Source organism: Eublepharis macularius, chromosome 2 (assembly GCF_028583425.1).
Source record: "Eublepharis macularius isolate TG4126 chromosome 2, MPM_Emac_v1.0, whole genome shotgun sequence".
Lineage (NCBI taxonomy): Eukaryota > Metazoa > Chordata > Lepidosauria > Squamata > Eublepharidae > Eublepharis > Eublepharis macularius.
In genome coordinates this window covers 155146613-155162236 of record NC_072791.1, presented here as the reverse complement: position 1 = coordinate 155162236, position 15624 = coordinate 155146613, and the positions used below count along the sequence as shown (strand labels likewise).

At 43.1% G+C, this 15624-nt stretch overlaps 1 protein-coding gene across 2 annotated transcripts; it reads left to right on the top strand.

Annotated features, from left to right (window-relative positions):
• The first annotated feature begins 6 nt into the window (after positions 1–6).
• On the top strand, positions 7–15445 carry LOC129323826 (mitochondrial chaperone BCS1). 2 transcript variants are annotated; one of them, XM_054970570.1, is made up of 8 exons: positions 7–340; positions 4827–5227; positions 7775–7914; positions 8943–9137; positions 10220–10283; positions 11855–12024; positions 13597–13714; positions 14716–15445. In XM_054970570.1, the coding sequence occupies exons 2-8, from the start codon at positions 4908–4910 to the stop codon at positions 14966–14968; spliced, it is 1260 nt and encodes a 419-aa protein (XP_054826545.1). In that variant the 5' UTR covers positions 7–340; positions 4827–4907; the 3' UTR covers positions 14969–15445. The 2 variants fall into 2 exon arrangements, with proteins under 2 accessions (XP_054826545.1, XP_054826543.1); XM_054970568.1 differs by lacking the exon at positions 7–340 and adding an exon at positions 471–1091.
• Positions 15446–15624: the final 179 nt, after the last annotated feature.

The following is a 15624-nucleotide window of genomic DNA, read 5'->3' as shown; positions in this document are numbered from 1 at the left end:
TAGTCTCCCGTTAACCCTCGCCGTTCAAGAGCAAGAGATCCAAAATCCAGGCCACATGTCGGTGCTAGAGTAGGAAATCAGACAGGCAGCTCTCCCCCCATGAATCGCAGAAACAGAAAAAGCGTTACAGTAGCGTGAGGAAGTCAAAATTCCGTCAGGTCTCCGAGTAGAGATAGAAAAGGATGGAGGGGATATTTTTTTTTAAAAGGTCGGGCTGTAGATTCGTGCCTCAGGTAACAGGAACTATAGAGTGCAGAGAAACTTATTCCGGTTAGGGCAGGAACTATAGAGAGAAGACAGGAAAGAGAGGCGCAGCCTGCAGGCGAGGAGGCGACTCAGTGTATGTATGGGAAGCGTGGGATAGCTTGTGTGGTGTCAGATCAGAAGGGGAAGTTAGAGGAGGCCGGGGGGGGGGGGCGGTCCTCATATTTTGCTGGCGAGGGCAGTGCCTACATAGAGCACGCTTTTGGTGTGCAGGGAGGGGTTCTGAGATCAATCACCGACGTTTCCAGTTTGCTTGTCTGAGACCCCGAAGAACTGCAGGAAGTATAATGCTAGATAGACCAGTAGTCTGATTTGCTGTAAGGCAACTTCATAGATTCATTTCGAGGGGTGGAAAGTGGCTAAGTGGTAGAGCACATTTTATTTATTTATGATATCTATAGCCTGCCTTTCACACTGAGACTCGAGGCAGATTACACATTGTAAATTAATACGATCAATGGCTGGGGCATTCATTAAACAATACAATAGGGTATGGATTACAGAATTTTTTCAGAGAAGCATAAAGTCAAATGCAGAGATAAAACATTGCTAACACATAACAATTAATTTGGCAAGACACATTAAAAAATATAGAAACTGCTCACTAGGAGCATATCTACATCAACAGACAATCTACAGTCCCTGTACCTTTACCAAAGGATCTCTTTGAGCCATTTCTTACCTGAGTAAAAAAGCCCTCCTGAACAATTCAATTTTGCATAGTTTGTGGAAAATCAAGAGAATGAGAGCTTTCCTGACCTCTTCAGGCAGGACATTCCACAAGGTGGGGGCCATCACAGAGAAGGTGAATGTATGGTAAGGTAAAGGTAGGTAAAGGTGCAAGCGCCGAGTCATTACTGACCCATGGAGGGACGTCGCACCACGATGTTTTCTTAGCAGACTTTTTGTTACAGGGTGGTTTGCCATTGCCTTCCCAAGTCCTCTACACTTTACCCCCAGGAAACTGGGTACTCGTTTTACCAACCTCGGAAGGATGGAAGGCCGAGTCAACCTTGAGCTGGCTACCTGAACCTGGCTTCCGCCAAGATCGAACTCAGGTTGTGAGCAGAGCTTGGGCTGCAGTACTGCAGCTTACTACTCTGCACCACGGGGCTCCTGCATGTATAGACAGCTGTTGATTTTGCCCATTTGAAGGGTGGCATCTGCAGAAGGCTCTGTTCAGATAAGTGAAACTGCCATGGTGAGTCATGAGGAGAGTGGCACTCTCATAGATATGAGGGACCATGGCCATGAAGAGCTTTGTATGTGATAGTGAAAACCTTTAATTGAGTCTGGTAATTGATGAGTAACCAATAGGGTGCTGCAGAATGGGAGTAATATTCATGCTTCACTGAGTTCCTGATAATAAGCTTTGGTGTTCTTCCCCAACTGGAGTCTTTGAGAAGGATTCAGGCTCAGTCGCTAGCATCTCAGGTTGCAGGTGTTGGGAAGCACTTTGCCTGGTGTGAGGTGTCGTAGATTCCACATCAGCCATAGTAGACAATAGATGGACCAGTGGCTTGACTTGTTATAAGGCAACTTCTTATGTTCAGTGCCGTACAAGAAAAGAGGAATAAGTTCATGCTGGTTTCTTTTTGAACTGAAAAACAGAAGTTTAACTCGCCCTCTCTTTAAAATATAGGCTAAGGTTTTAGAAGCATGTGTGAAGTTTTTAAGGGCAGATCAGTGACCAATATTTGACTATGCTGGATTCTCTAAAATATAAATTAAATCTCCTTTTTTTCCAGTGAGATTTGGGTGAAATGCATATCCCCCAAATTATTTTCCTAACAACACTGTGAGGAAAATTAGTCCTCATACACTGGCAGAAGACACTGATAGGGGACAAATGAATATCCCAGGAGGGAGGAGTTGCACAGTTTTGGTGCCATGACTGAAAAAGCCCTCTTTCTGGTTGCTACCTGTCTAACCATGGCATGGTGGACTATCCTTGAAGACAACTTGGAAGTTTTGACTGGTATAAAAATGTGACTGCCAGTCAGGTATCAGCTGTTATGGGCACATTATTTGAACTGAGACAATTGCTTTGGTTGCCTGTATGCTTCCAGGTTCAGTTCAAAGTGCTATTTCTTATTCTGAAAGCCCTCCATGGCCCAGGCACCAATATCTGAAGGACCACCATTTCCTGGTATGCATTCATGTGCTGTGTAGGCCTGTCTAGTGTTCCCTTTTGACTGGTCCCTCCCATTGTGTTGCTTGCTTGATCTCTGCTAGAAAGCAGACTGTTATGGTTTGTGCTCCAGTATTATTGAATTCGGAGGCTGTTCATCAACACTGTTTCTTTGCTGCCTTTCAGAAGGGTATGCAAAACTGTTCTTTTTCAAAGGCTTTGTTTTGAGATTATTAGTACAAATAGAACATGAGTTCTGAGAAGATACCTATTGGGCTGTTGTTTGGTGTAGATAGTTAATATTTTTAATATATTAACCCTAATGGAGGATGGCCATGAGTGTAAGATGATTCCCTCCCCCAAAAAACAGGAGATACACAAACTTTTAAAATTACTAAGCACAACTGTAACTTGTATACAAAATTAAGACAGGCCACTCTTTTTCTTAACAGCATACATGGGGAAAAAACTAGTTCTCTCTTCTGTGGATATAACTAGTTTATTGTGAGTTCATTGTTTTACTGTTTATTGTGAATTGTCTGGGAAAGGCAAGTAATAGATTTTTAAGAATATTTAAGATAGTTCTTTGGCCATTAGTGGAGAACACAGGAAAGCTGAAGACAGGTTGAGGGGTTGACTGTTTGAGCTGGTGTAGTATTGGGATTTGTCATTTGAGTTATGCTGTGACGTATGATGGGAGATGGAGCCTTTACCACAGAATGCTAATATTCTTCAATGGCTTCAGAGGTTACTTAATAAGAATCGTTAGGGGATAATGAGATACCTGTTAGAGTTTGGAGAAGATGACCCCTTCAGCTGAGGAGACTAGACCAGTGTGTATGGGGAGAAACAGAAATAGGACATGAGAGTTATGTGTCAGCTGAAGGTGAATCACCTCAGGGTGTCTCTCTCTGCTGATCTGCTGCCCTGAAGGACTGCTTCTTTTCCTCTGTCTAGAGTTATATTTGTAAATAAAGCAAATATTACAAAAATTACCACAACTCCAGTGAGCTGTCATCCAAAGGAAATCAAGCCCAAGTTGTGGTGCCCTGGAACTTGTCACTGTTCAGGGAAGGGAGGGGAGCAGGTAACAATCTATTTAGAACATGAGAAAAGCTCTTCCTATTAGAGATGGGCACGAAACAAACCACAGAACAAAATTCCGTACAGAACGGCTGGTTTGTTTGCAGCAAAACATGCGTTTTGTGGGACCGCATTTTTATAGAAAAAAAGAATTTTTCCAGCTGTTCTGTGGCCGGTTTGGAGTTTCACAGACCCCGTGCCGGTTTCAGCCCATCGGCTGAATCCAGCACAGGATCTGTGAAACTGACAGCCCCTTTCTCCTGCCACCCAGGCAGCAGGAGAAAGGGTCTGTCTGTTTCAAATGCCCCACACTGGCTTCAGCAGCTGGTGCGGGGTGGTTGAAATGCCACAAACCATGAACCAATTCCCGAACTGGGAAAAAGTTGGAAGTTCATGGAATGCTACGAACCACGAATCACCTGGTTCAGGGTTTTTTTTGGTTCGTGCCCATGTCTACTTCCTATGCTTTAAAAAAAGATGTATGTGAGATTAATAGCATGTTTGTTTACTTAAAATTAGTCCCAGTGTTCTTAATGTGGTGTAATCCTAGTTAAATGTGCCTAGTAAGGATTGGCCCCCCCTTTTGTAAGGATATAGTCAGATTTAAAAGAAATGTAAATGATTAAATTTGTCAGTTTTTTGCAGGTACAGTGAGACATCTTTGCTGAAAGGTTTTATTGCTGATTATGGTATATATGAAGGGGCCCAACTTTCTTGAGCCTTTGGGCATCTTGGGAATTCTGACACAGGATGGTGGGAGCAATGGCAAAACAGTTGCCACTAAAACAATATTATTTTTATCTGCCCAGCCAATCTCCAGTAGCCAAACAGAAGCCCTACTGGGCAAGTACCCCACTTGTCCCCACTCCCTTTTTAAAAACATTTGATAGGTACCATGGCACCCATGAGTACCAGAGTGGATCTCTCCCTGGTATAGACTTATCAGAGGGAACAATGTTGTATAGTAGGTGTTTTAAGTATAGCTTTTGTACTGTCCCTGCTCAAAGCAACCTGAAGAAACTTCTGGTTTTCTTCTGGCAAACAAAATACTGAGGCTTACAGCAGCACTTCACAATTCTTCACATTATTGTAGAGAAGGAAACTCACTCTGGGAGCAGGAGTAAGTGACTTTAGAACTATTGTTAACCTTTTGTTTCCATAGTTACTTGTACTCTCACTTCCCAGTGGGGAGTGCTATTTCAGTAACCTTTTTTGCTTATGTGAGGTGAGTGTGGGAGATGAGGAAGAAAGGTTGGCTAATTTACCTCCTCTGGATTTAAGCAGGCATGTAACTAAAGCATTAGTCACCCATGGTCCCTTAAATCTGTTTGCTTTCTTTCTTGTACAGGTTTTGTTAAAGTATTTAGAAGAAATGCCATTGGGAACATTTCTTTAATACTGGAGTTCCTTCTTCTCTCCATCCATCGCAATGCCTCTTTCTGACTTTATTTTGGCACTCAAAGATAATCCATACTTTGGGGCAGGCTTTGGCCTGGTGGGTGTAGGCACAGCACTGGCTCTTGTCCGTAAGGGGGCCCAATTTGGCATGGTGGCTTTCAGGCGGCACTGCATGATCACTCTGGAGGTACCAAGCAAGGATAAAAGCTATTTTTGGTTGCTAAGCTGGATCTCTCACCATGCCAAGCACACCCAGCATCTGAGTGTGGAAACCTCTTACCTGCAGCATGAAAGTGGCCGTGTCAGCACCAAGTTTGACTTTATCCCCAGTCCAGGGAACCATTTCATATGGTAAGAAAAGTCGTGAAGTGTCTTGGAAGAGCAGGAGTATTGCAAGGCTAACAAGGAAATGGTGGAGTCTTTTTGTGGTTGCTCACACGTGTTTGTACCAGCTCTAAGAATGTCTGCATGCTCGACCAGCACAGTACAAAGAAGTCACCAAAATGGCTGCATAAATTAATTCCTCATTACCAAGGAGCACTAAGACAAATAATTAGAAGAATGGTATCCTTTTAAAATATAATCTCATGGAAAGGTAGCAGTATACAGTTGTGATCATCCTTGAGTTTTCTGTATGTTGCATTTGCAGCCCCTACAAAGTAAGAGAAACTGCTTTAATGCTTATGGCTATGTATCCAGAATGGTATATCTGTATGTTTTATGAATGAAAACTAAATGGGCATAACACCAAGGAATGTTTAAAATTTAAAATGCTTATATTCCACTTTTGGTCCTTTCGATCTTAGGCTGTCAAAGTTATTTACAAAATCACTTATAGTAATACAAATGTAATATAATAATAAATTAATAGCAAATACAATTAAGCATCATCACCAATAAAAATAGCAGCAGCAAAATCATATTAGAGGCAAATAAACTCCTGGAAAACAGTACTGTTTTTTTCTGTGGTGCCAGATAACCATAGAATTTGCGCTCGATGTACGGATGGGGAAGGCAGTCCCTCAAATGGGTTGCCACTACTGAGAAGGCTCTATTGCTAGTAGCAACCCTGTTTGCCTCTCAAGTGGGAGCTCCCAGCGCTGGGTTCATTTCAGAACATACTTGAGAGTGAATCTGGTCCTAGGTGCTGCCTGCTTCTGAAATAAGGTGGGAGAATCCATTGTGTAGAGGAAATTTAGATGATGTTCATGTCTTTCTCACCTAGCTTCTACAATTCTGTAATGGTAACAGGTGTTATTTAGGATTCTGATTCCAAGCTCACAAACTCAGATGAATGCCTGGGGATCTTTGGTTCTTGCAGACATAGTGGAGAACTTGGAAAATAACTCACAGGCAATGTTGATTTAAGTATTTTATGTTTTATTGAGATACACTCTTCTAAGCCCGCTGAAACCTACTTATACTATGTAACTGTTTAGGATTGTACTGATACAATATAATTATGGTTAGGTAAAGGTAGTCCCCTGTGCAAGCACCAAGTTATTACTGATCCATGGGGGTACGTCGCATCATGTTTTCTTGGCAGACTTTTTGTTACGGGGTGGTTTGCCATTGCCTTCCCCGGTCCTCTACAATTTACCCCCAGGAAACTGGGTACTCATTTTACCAACCTCAGAAGGATGGAAGGCTGAGTCAACCATGAGCCGGCTCCCTGAACCCAGCTTCCACCAGGATCGAAGTCAGGTTGTGAGCTGAGCTTGGGCTGCAGTACTGCAGCTTACCACTCTGCGCCACAGGGCTCTTACATAATTATGGTTAATACTGCATAACAATAATGTTAGCAGTTGTCCAAGAATAAACAACAAACAGAATGAGCTGGCTAGTTCTTACCTGCTTGGAGCAGTCAGGCTTGAAGGTTGCTAGTGGCAATCTTGGATCCTTTCAGTAGAAAGAGCGGAAGAGAAGCAAAGGGGAATAGAACTGATAGATAGAAAAACATAATATATCAGGTATAAGAGAAAGAGCTTCTTTCCTAGAGTGTAACCCAACTTTTATACACTTTTATAGACCCCCTCCTGACATTGTGATGACAATTTGATGTCCAGTCAAATACTGGGGTGGGGGAATCCTTTCTTGTTGGAGTGGATTGATAATAGCTTTCAGAGTAGTCCGGGTTCTGATCTAACTGTATATATTCCAAATATTGGCTCATCCCCAATATTCTGTGAACACTTTGCTAACTGACTCCAGAAATATCTTAATCATGCCTCAGAAAGGTAAACTTGATAAATGACTCTCCCATTGGCTGGAAATCATGCCTGCCTAATCCAGAGACTGTTCCCATCATGTATTGCCGAAACCCCTCTCCTTATATTACACTCATCAGATTCCAATAAACTGGCATCTCTCTGGATGTCAATATCCTAGACTTGTTTACCATTCAAAGTATCTTAAACAGGTTAGGGACTTTCCACAAGCCAAAAAAAAAAAAGTACCTTTTGCATCACTGTGACCTGCTTGAAGCAAAGCAGCAGCTAAGATATTACAGAGAAGGCAAAAGAGCAATAGCTTTTGGAGGTACAATAACAAATTGGCTGAGGCATTGGTCTAACCCAGTTTAGTTGCAACTATTCTTGATCTTGGCTGTTCTGCTTTCATCAGAGTTTCTCAGATATATATTATTTGGGAGATGGGGGGATGTAAAAGAGCCATCCTTGAATCTGTGCCATTACCTGTCCTCCTTTGTGTCTATGCTGACCATGGCTTCCTGAATAAAGGCAATCCTTGCTTGGTTGTGGCCCCAGTTTTTACATTCTGACGTGGATGGGGTTTGTAAAAGAGAGAAGTTTTATGAAATTGGCTTTAAAAAGTTGTACCTGAGATTGATCAGTTGTCTCCCTTCTCATTACTGCTTAGTTTCTCCCTGTCTGTTTCCAGGTATAAAAGGAAGTGGATCCGCATAGAACGAAACCGGGAGAAACAAATGATTGATTTGCACACAGGCACCCCATGGGAGTCTGTCACCTTTACAGCAGTAGGCACCAACCGGGAGATTTTCTTCAACATCCTGCAGGAAGGTAAAACAGAACCCTGTGGTGGTTATAGTCATGCTCAAGGCAAGATCAGAAATGGAGCAGCCAAGGACACTTGTCCGAGTGGACAGATTCCCTTCATTCCCAGCACCTTGATGTTATTGTTGTTTGAAATGTTCATGGTTCCCATTGGCCTGAGCCTATGCCCTATAACTTCAATAGATCTTGAGGAAGAATAAATACGTTCAGACATTCTTCGATGGATTAAAAAGGCTCCAGGTTTGTTTGATGCATTTGTGGATACCAGCAGCTGAGAAGGATCACTCCAAAGATGAATTGCACTAGCTAAGTATGTTCTTTGTCAGAAATAATGGCTACCAAGTGATGTGATTTGTGGGCACGATTTACCTAACTACTGGTGAAGTTTCACAACTCTTCGTTCATTTTCCTTTGTGAGCAGCTTACCTACAAACAATAAACTAATAAAGATGTTTCCTAAACAGCACCCTATCCTGTTTGATAAGCAACATTAGAAACTTTAGGTCAAAGTTCAAACCACCATGTCAGGAGGTCACCATGTCTGGAGGTCACACACCTATAAACCCAAATCTCTATTCTTCCTTTCACCAGTTCTTTAGTCTTACTCCCACAACTGTAAGACATCCATTAAAAGATCAGTCATATCTTAAAGCGTGTGAACTAACCATGCCTTATGTCCCACAAGGACAATCATACATGTTACAGTATCCCATAGCAACTACCATTTATGCATTCAAACCAATTATAAAGATTTTGCAATATGAACTTTTGTTAGTTGTCAATGGGTATAATCTTTCAAAATGTCATATTTGGATTAAAGTTCTCTGTGACCATTGCTCTCGCTTTTTCACTTCCAAACAAAACATTCTTGCTCAGCCTTATCAGATTTCCATTGTTACTTTTATGTGAACCTTCTTTGTCAGTAAGACTTAAATCAGAATGCCAATAGGGCATTTTCTTCCTACCTTCTGGCTTTGTGTATCCACTTTTCATGGTAATTACTCTGTGAACCCCTTGTTCCCTTTTTTTTTCAGCCAAAGAATTGGCCCTGAGGGAGCAAGAAGGAAAGACAGTCATGTACACAGCCATGGGTGCAGAATGGAGGCAGTTTGGTTTCCCACGGCGCCGGCGCCCACTGACTTCTGTGGTGCTTGATGAAGGAGTTTCGGAGCGGATTGTGCAGGATGTGAAAGAGTTCATTGGCAACCCAAAGTGGTACATTGAGCGAGGCAAGTGTATTTTTCAGAGGCTGCCTGGCACTTGCCTTCACATTCTAGTCTCTTCCATTGTGGGCTAAATTAGCATAATAGAGCCAGAATATCCCCTTCATCAGACCAGGAACTTGCTGTAGTTTTTCACAATGACTGTTGTTCAGTTCCTTTGCAATTTCTGTCAAGGGCATCCTTGCAGCTCTGTCAGTACTTGTCGCAATTTTGCCAGCTGTATGCAGCTCCACAGTCCAAATCTATGACTTCCTCTCAGGTACTATTCTGCTGATCTGTTTCAGTCCTTATCTTAACTCTGACTTCCACTGATTTCCATTGGAGTGACTGTCCCAGTCAGGCCTTGCACAGTGCAGATTGCTGGCAGAAGTTAACATTTGGCCTATTTCATCACAGTGTTATATCCTTGACAAATTGATTAAAGGCTCCTCTTTGTAGTGTCCTTATTAGAAGTGAATAGGCTATTCATTCTGTTCCTCATGCAACACCTTAAATTCATCTCCTGAGTTAATACAATGACTTCCTAGTGATTTCTGTGCTGTCTTCCAAAAAAGGATTTTGAGTCTCACTGGTTTAGAGAACTCTTAGAAATATTCATTCGACTTTGTTTCTCCTATGGAGTGTAATTGATTACTACCCAGAGAAGAAAAGGTGTATCTGACACATCATGTAGGCTTGAACAGGATTTAACATCATTTCTGGAGGCATTTTCCATTTCCTAAATCCCTTTTTGTAACATCCAGCATGAAGAAAAGTTCTAGAGAACTCAAAAGCTTGTACACTGTTATGGGTTATTTGGTTGGTCCTAATTAAAGGTATTTAGATTGCGTTCTTGGCTTGGGGATATTACATTTTTAACCAGCATGGCTGAAAGAAAACCCTTTCTCTTCATTAGAACCTTATTTCTTCCACAGCATCTGGAACTGGCCATTAGCAATGATCGGGTTCGGGGGACCATTGGTCAGAGCTGTTAAGGGAATTCTTATGTCAACTAGGATATAGCAGTAGCTGCTCAAATTTGGTAGGAAGTTGAGACATGCTGAATTTGGTGCCTAGTGATGTCTTCCTACTAGTTTCTTTGTCCATAGGTATTCCCTATCGGAGAGGATACCTGTTGTATGGGCCCCCAGGCTGTGGGAAGAGTAGCTTCATGTGAGTATCACTTTCTCCGCTTTCCTTCCAAAAACCTGCTTTGTGTGTTCACATTAACAGAAGCATGGGAAAGCAGATTACTAGTGCATAAGTAGAAGGAGAGTTGTCTATTGCAGGAAATGCCTTACATTTTGGAATATTTAAAATGATAGTTTTTCCACTGGGGCAAAATGATAAAGGCTGGGTGATGCAATACCTACCCTCTGGGATCTTTATGACTGTACTTTGGACAATTGTACTTATTTCATCTGAAGCCCCTTTTCTTCTCATGTAGAGTCATATAGAAACCTGGAACTGGATCTAAAGACCGTCTGGTCCTAGTCTTTGCTCTGAGACAGAATTGGTTATGTCTAAATATTCTAATGGATTAGCCTGTATAATAAAGATGACCTTGTGTCAGAAGTACACAGTAGAAATGACTACACAGAAGCCCACCAGGCAGTATCGAGTTCATTCACATCAGTGAGGCACGAGCAGTGTAGCTGTGATGCATTTTACAAGAAAAAGTGTTTGTAGTGGGGAAAACAGAAGTGCAAGTCCATCTGACCCTAAATACAATGCTCGGAAAGCTTGAGCCACAATCAATTTGTTAAAATTTCAATTGCCGTAGGACTCTTTTATTATTTAGGCATTGAGCCTGGTTTCTAATGTTACTTAATCTACTACTGATTGAGGGCCAAACTAGATGGGACAGCAGCTGTAAACTCAGGCCCACCCATCCCTTTTTCCATGCAACTGGTGTAGCTCGATGTTTAAATACATGGCACTGCTGTAATTCCCTCTAGTTTGGTCCTGAAACAGCCATCATGGTGGGATCCCATGATCCGCTAGCAAAAGGTAGTGACAATCACCAACCTCCCCAGCTCTCTTCTCCTGCCCAGCAGTCGTTTCCAACCCTGGAAAATTTTCTATCTGGGGTCCCATGAGGTAATAGGTATGCAGGTTGGGTGGCTGCATTGGGAAGGAGGAAGGGGAAAATATCATTCACTTGTCCTCTTCCATCAGCAGAGCCTCTCTCATGCAAGAATGAGTAGGGAGCAGTTTTGCCTCCTTCCCTCTCCCTACTGTATCCTCTGGACCTGCATGGTTATTACTCCATCCAAGTCCTGCAACCACAGGAATAAACTTTGCCAGAATGGGAAATGGCTGCTGGAGGTGGGAGAGAGCCAAGGTGCTCAGGGATCCTTACCCAGATCTCACACAGTCCCTGCACCAATATCCAAGCCATTGTTTCAACAGTGAATACTTTTCTATAGTCCTCTTTCTCTCTCCCATATTTCTCTGTTCTCACACTTTCTATCTCTGCTTCCTTCGCTTGCTTGCCCTTTGCTCTGTAATTGGTTCTTTGTTATCCTCTTCTTAACAGCTTTTCTCAGATGACAGAACAATGGTCACGATTTCTTAAGGTTCAAAATAGTCAGGCAGTGGGAGGTGCATAGCAATACGATTCATGTGCCTCCATTCCTGGGCCGTATTCATAGTTCCTGTCAGAAGCATTCTTCCTCCTCCTTACCTGGAGTCTCTTTACACAAGCTTTTGTTTGATACTTTAAACACCATTTTCCATCACAGCACTGCCTTGGCTGGGGAATTGCAGTACAGCATCTGTCTGCTGAGCCTGAGTGACCGCAGCCTTTCAGATGATCGCCTCAACCACTTACTGAGTGTAGCACCTCAGCAGAGTATCATTCTCCTGGAAGATGTGGATGCTGCCTTCATCAGCCGAGACCTGGCTGCTGAAAGTGAGTGATGGGGTAAATGGATCCTTCCTGCTCTGCTTCGCCAGGTGTTCTTATTTGCTGCCACAACTTGATGTAGCCTGGTCTAAGTGTTCATCATACCCAGCATCTTATGGAGACCTCCATATAAAATGCTGCTCTGGCACAACTTTCTCTTTGCTGATCACTACCTCTCAAAGTGAAAGAGAGTGGTGGGGATAGGCTTGAAGAGGAGCTTCAGGGCGGGGTGCCAGATCTTGCTAGTGCCTCTGATCTCTGCTGCTGCTACAATATTGTTATGTCCAGCTTCAAAACTAGAGATGGGCACAAACCAAAACACAAACCAAAGTTCGTGACAAACCGGGCTGGTTCGTGGTTCGTGAACCGGTGGTTTGTTAGAGCCCATTTCTAACAAACCGCCACAAACTTTAGGCTGGTTTGTTTGGCTCTTTTTTTGGTTCGTCACTGCAGATAGCTTGGCGCCAATCAATCAGTTTCCTAGGCAACATGAGATGGACTTCCTTCAGATCTTCTTCTGGCCTGGAAGTGTCCTTCTGTTGGCCCAGAAGTGACCTTCTGCTGACCTGGAAGTGACAATTTGCTGACCTGGATGTGACATTTTCACGAACCAAATGAACTGGTTCGCGAACCGGGACAGTTTAGTGAAAATTTGTGGTTCGTGAAATGCGACGAACCGCACGGTTCGGGGTTTTTTCCAGTTTGTGCCCATCTCTATTCAAAACCAAGAATGTGTGGTGGTGGAGCATGATGCTGGAGCATGCGCCACAATATACTCTTAAATCATAGCAGCCCATAATTCAGTAGATATATGGAGTTTGGGACAAGCTCCTTCCTTTGTCCAGTGGAGGAGACCTCCTGCGGGAATCCAGACAGCACCATGATCTGCCAGCGTTTATATGGTGTAGGGGCATGGGTGGTTTCTCTCTGCTTTACTGCTTCTACCTCCAAGGGGAGCACTGCTTTGTTGTGTCATATGATTGGCACTCAATTACTCACACCTTTAAAAGTATTCAGTCTAGACTGTTACCTGCAAGTCATTGTGCAGGGAGCTTAAAGCAGTTAGGAATCTTACAGCCTAGGGCAGGGCACAGCCCCCCGCCCCCAGAAGCCTAGGCAGAGTTTGGGCAGGCCTGGTATTTATTTAGCTTATTTAATACTCATGCCCTGTCTTATCTCTGCAAAGTCAAGGTAGATAACAAAACTGTTGAAGCTGCAGAAGACTGCCATCATAAGTGTCCCAAGAAGTTAAAAACTGATGCCGAATTAAAACACAGAGATAAAGCCAGTATACAGAGTTAATGCAGCTAAAACAGTTTACCCTCCACTAATTGTCTTTTGGAACAGAGTGGTTTTGCATGCCTCCCTAAATGTGGCAAGCCAAGGTGTGCACCACAGTCACTCTGCTAGGGCATTCCAGAGGAATCTAACAGAGAATGCCTACTTGTTGCCAAATGGTTGATGGTGTCACAAATTGTCTGAGGATTGCAACTAGTGCATTAGAGTATTTTCTGTAGCTTTGCTGTTAGTTCTCCACCCTCTGAGGGTTTTTTTTTGTGCTGCTGTGTTTCTGTTTAGATCCGAATACATACCAAGGCATGGGACGCTTGACCTTCAGTGGCCTTCTCAACGCACTGGATGGTGTAGCTTCATCTGAAGCCAGGATAGTATTCATGACCACCAACCATGTGGACAGGTCAGAAGTGTTGCTCAGGAAATGGGGTAGAGAGAGGTGGTTCACCTCAGACAACCTTTTGCTTGGATAAGACATAGCTACTTTTACATTTGAGTGAGGATAAATTGCTGTAACTATTAACAATTGTCTGTTCTCCCAGCAGGTAAATCACAAACACAGTAAAAGCAGGAGTTAAAATGGAGGCAGTGTAACAACATTTCTGCCACTCCCAAAGAGTTCTTTTTAAGTTTTGCCACCTACTAATCACAATGCTATTCCTACTATTAACACCATAATTCATTTCACAACCCGTCCCTTGCATAGACACAGGGTTGGATCCAGCGGTAATTTTCCACTAATGGAAGGCACTTGCATCAGCAGAACAGTCTTGTCTCTTTCAGCCTAGTGAGCTTCCCAAAATTCTGCTCCTGGAGAACAGGAGATGCTCAGTAACAAATTGGGGGTCTAGTAGGAGGGAAGAATTGGCATAATCTCCCCTTCCATTGGTGCAAAATTACTGCAGGATGTAACCCATAATGTATAATAACGCTGCCAAGAAAAGCCCCCTGCACAGCTAATAATGTTGTTTGATGTTAGGAGAAGTTGTGTGCTTCGTGGTTTTCCTAAACTGTGTTTCTGTAACTGCAAGCTCACAGGAGACAACCATATAGAAGAGAGCAGCTTGAGTCCAACCCTGGAAGTTGGAATTGCAGCAAAGCCCTCTTTTTGGGGTCCATATGGCAATAATAATTTTAGATAGAAGGAAGGGTCATCAGAAACTTCGTAGTCATAAAGTTAGCAATTTAGATCTGTTTTGTGACGGCTGTTTTTCAAAATGATATATCAGATTCTGCCATACACAACATGTACAAAATCACCTATTGAATATGTACAGTCCTGTGCCTCCTTTAAAGTTTAGAGTGAAGATCTGAGTGAAAAATCACTCTCCTGGAAGGATACTAAATTTGCCACCTGAGAGTACCCTGAACTATCTTTTAAAGCCTTCCTCTCATTCTTTGCAGACTGGATCCAGCTTTGGTTCGCCCTGGCCGGGTTGATTTGAAGCAGTATGTGGGACACTGTTCGCAGTGGCAGCTTGAGCGCATGTTCCAGAGGTTCTATCCAGACCAGCCACTAGCTGTGGCCAAGCAGTTTGCTGAACGAGGCCTGTCAGTCTCTGAACAGATCAGTGCTGCACAAGTGCAAGGTCATTTCATGCAGCACAAGGCAGATCCAGATGGAGCCATTAAAAACATACAAGCTCTTGTGTCCTGATCATGGGCAAGCACTGAGAAAACTCTGTGTGTGACATTCCTGCAGGTGGTGGGGAGTTGTTGCAGAGGCAATTCACGCAGAACATACTAGCCGCAAGGATGATGCTGTGTATCTATTGACCTCAATGATAAGGACGTCAGTGATAAGGAAAATAAAAGAGTAAACCAAAAACTTTCCCCACCCACCTTCACAGATCTGTACTGCAGGTTGTACTGTGCTGATGGGATTTGCCTGCCTGCTTTAGTGGGTGAGACTAAATATATCTTTATAAGGCTGCAGGGTTTGGTAGATCAGCATATGGAACAGAGAAGGTTTGATTTACTGCCTTCCACCCTCCCCCCCCCCATTAACTGGTCACTGAGAACTGTGTGAGTCCGTAAGTAGACAAGGCCTGATATCTAATCCTGCCAGGTACCGAAGGGAACCAGGGAAGATGAGCCTAGTTTTCATCCTCTGAAGACCGGAATAAAGTTGCTTTGGCAATGGGTACTTTGTGTGCCAGTTTCTTCCAGGAAGGTGCTATGAGTTCACTAGTAATTGATTGCTTAATTAAACAATAGTGTAATATCTTTGGGAAGGATGCCCTGACGATGAAATCGGTTTAGGTTGTTTAATGCAGGTCTCCCTCAATATTACTGTAGCCTAGGGAACAGACT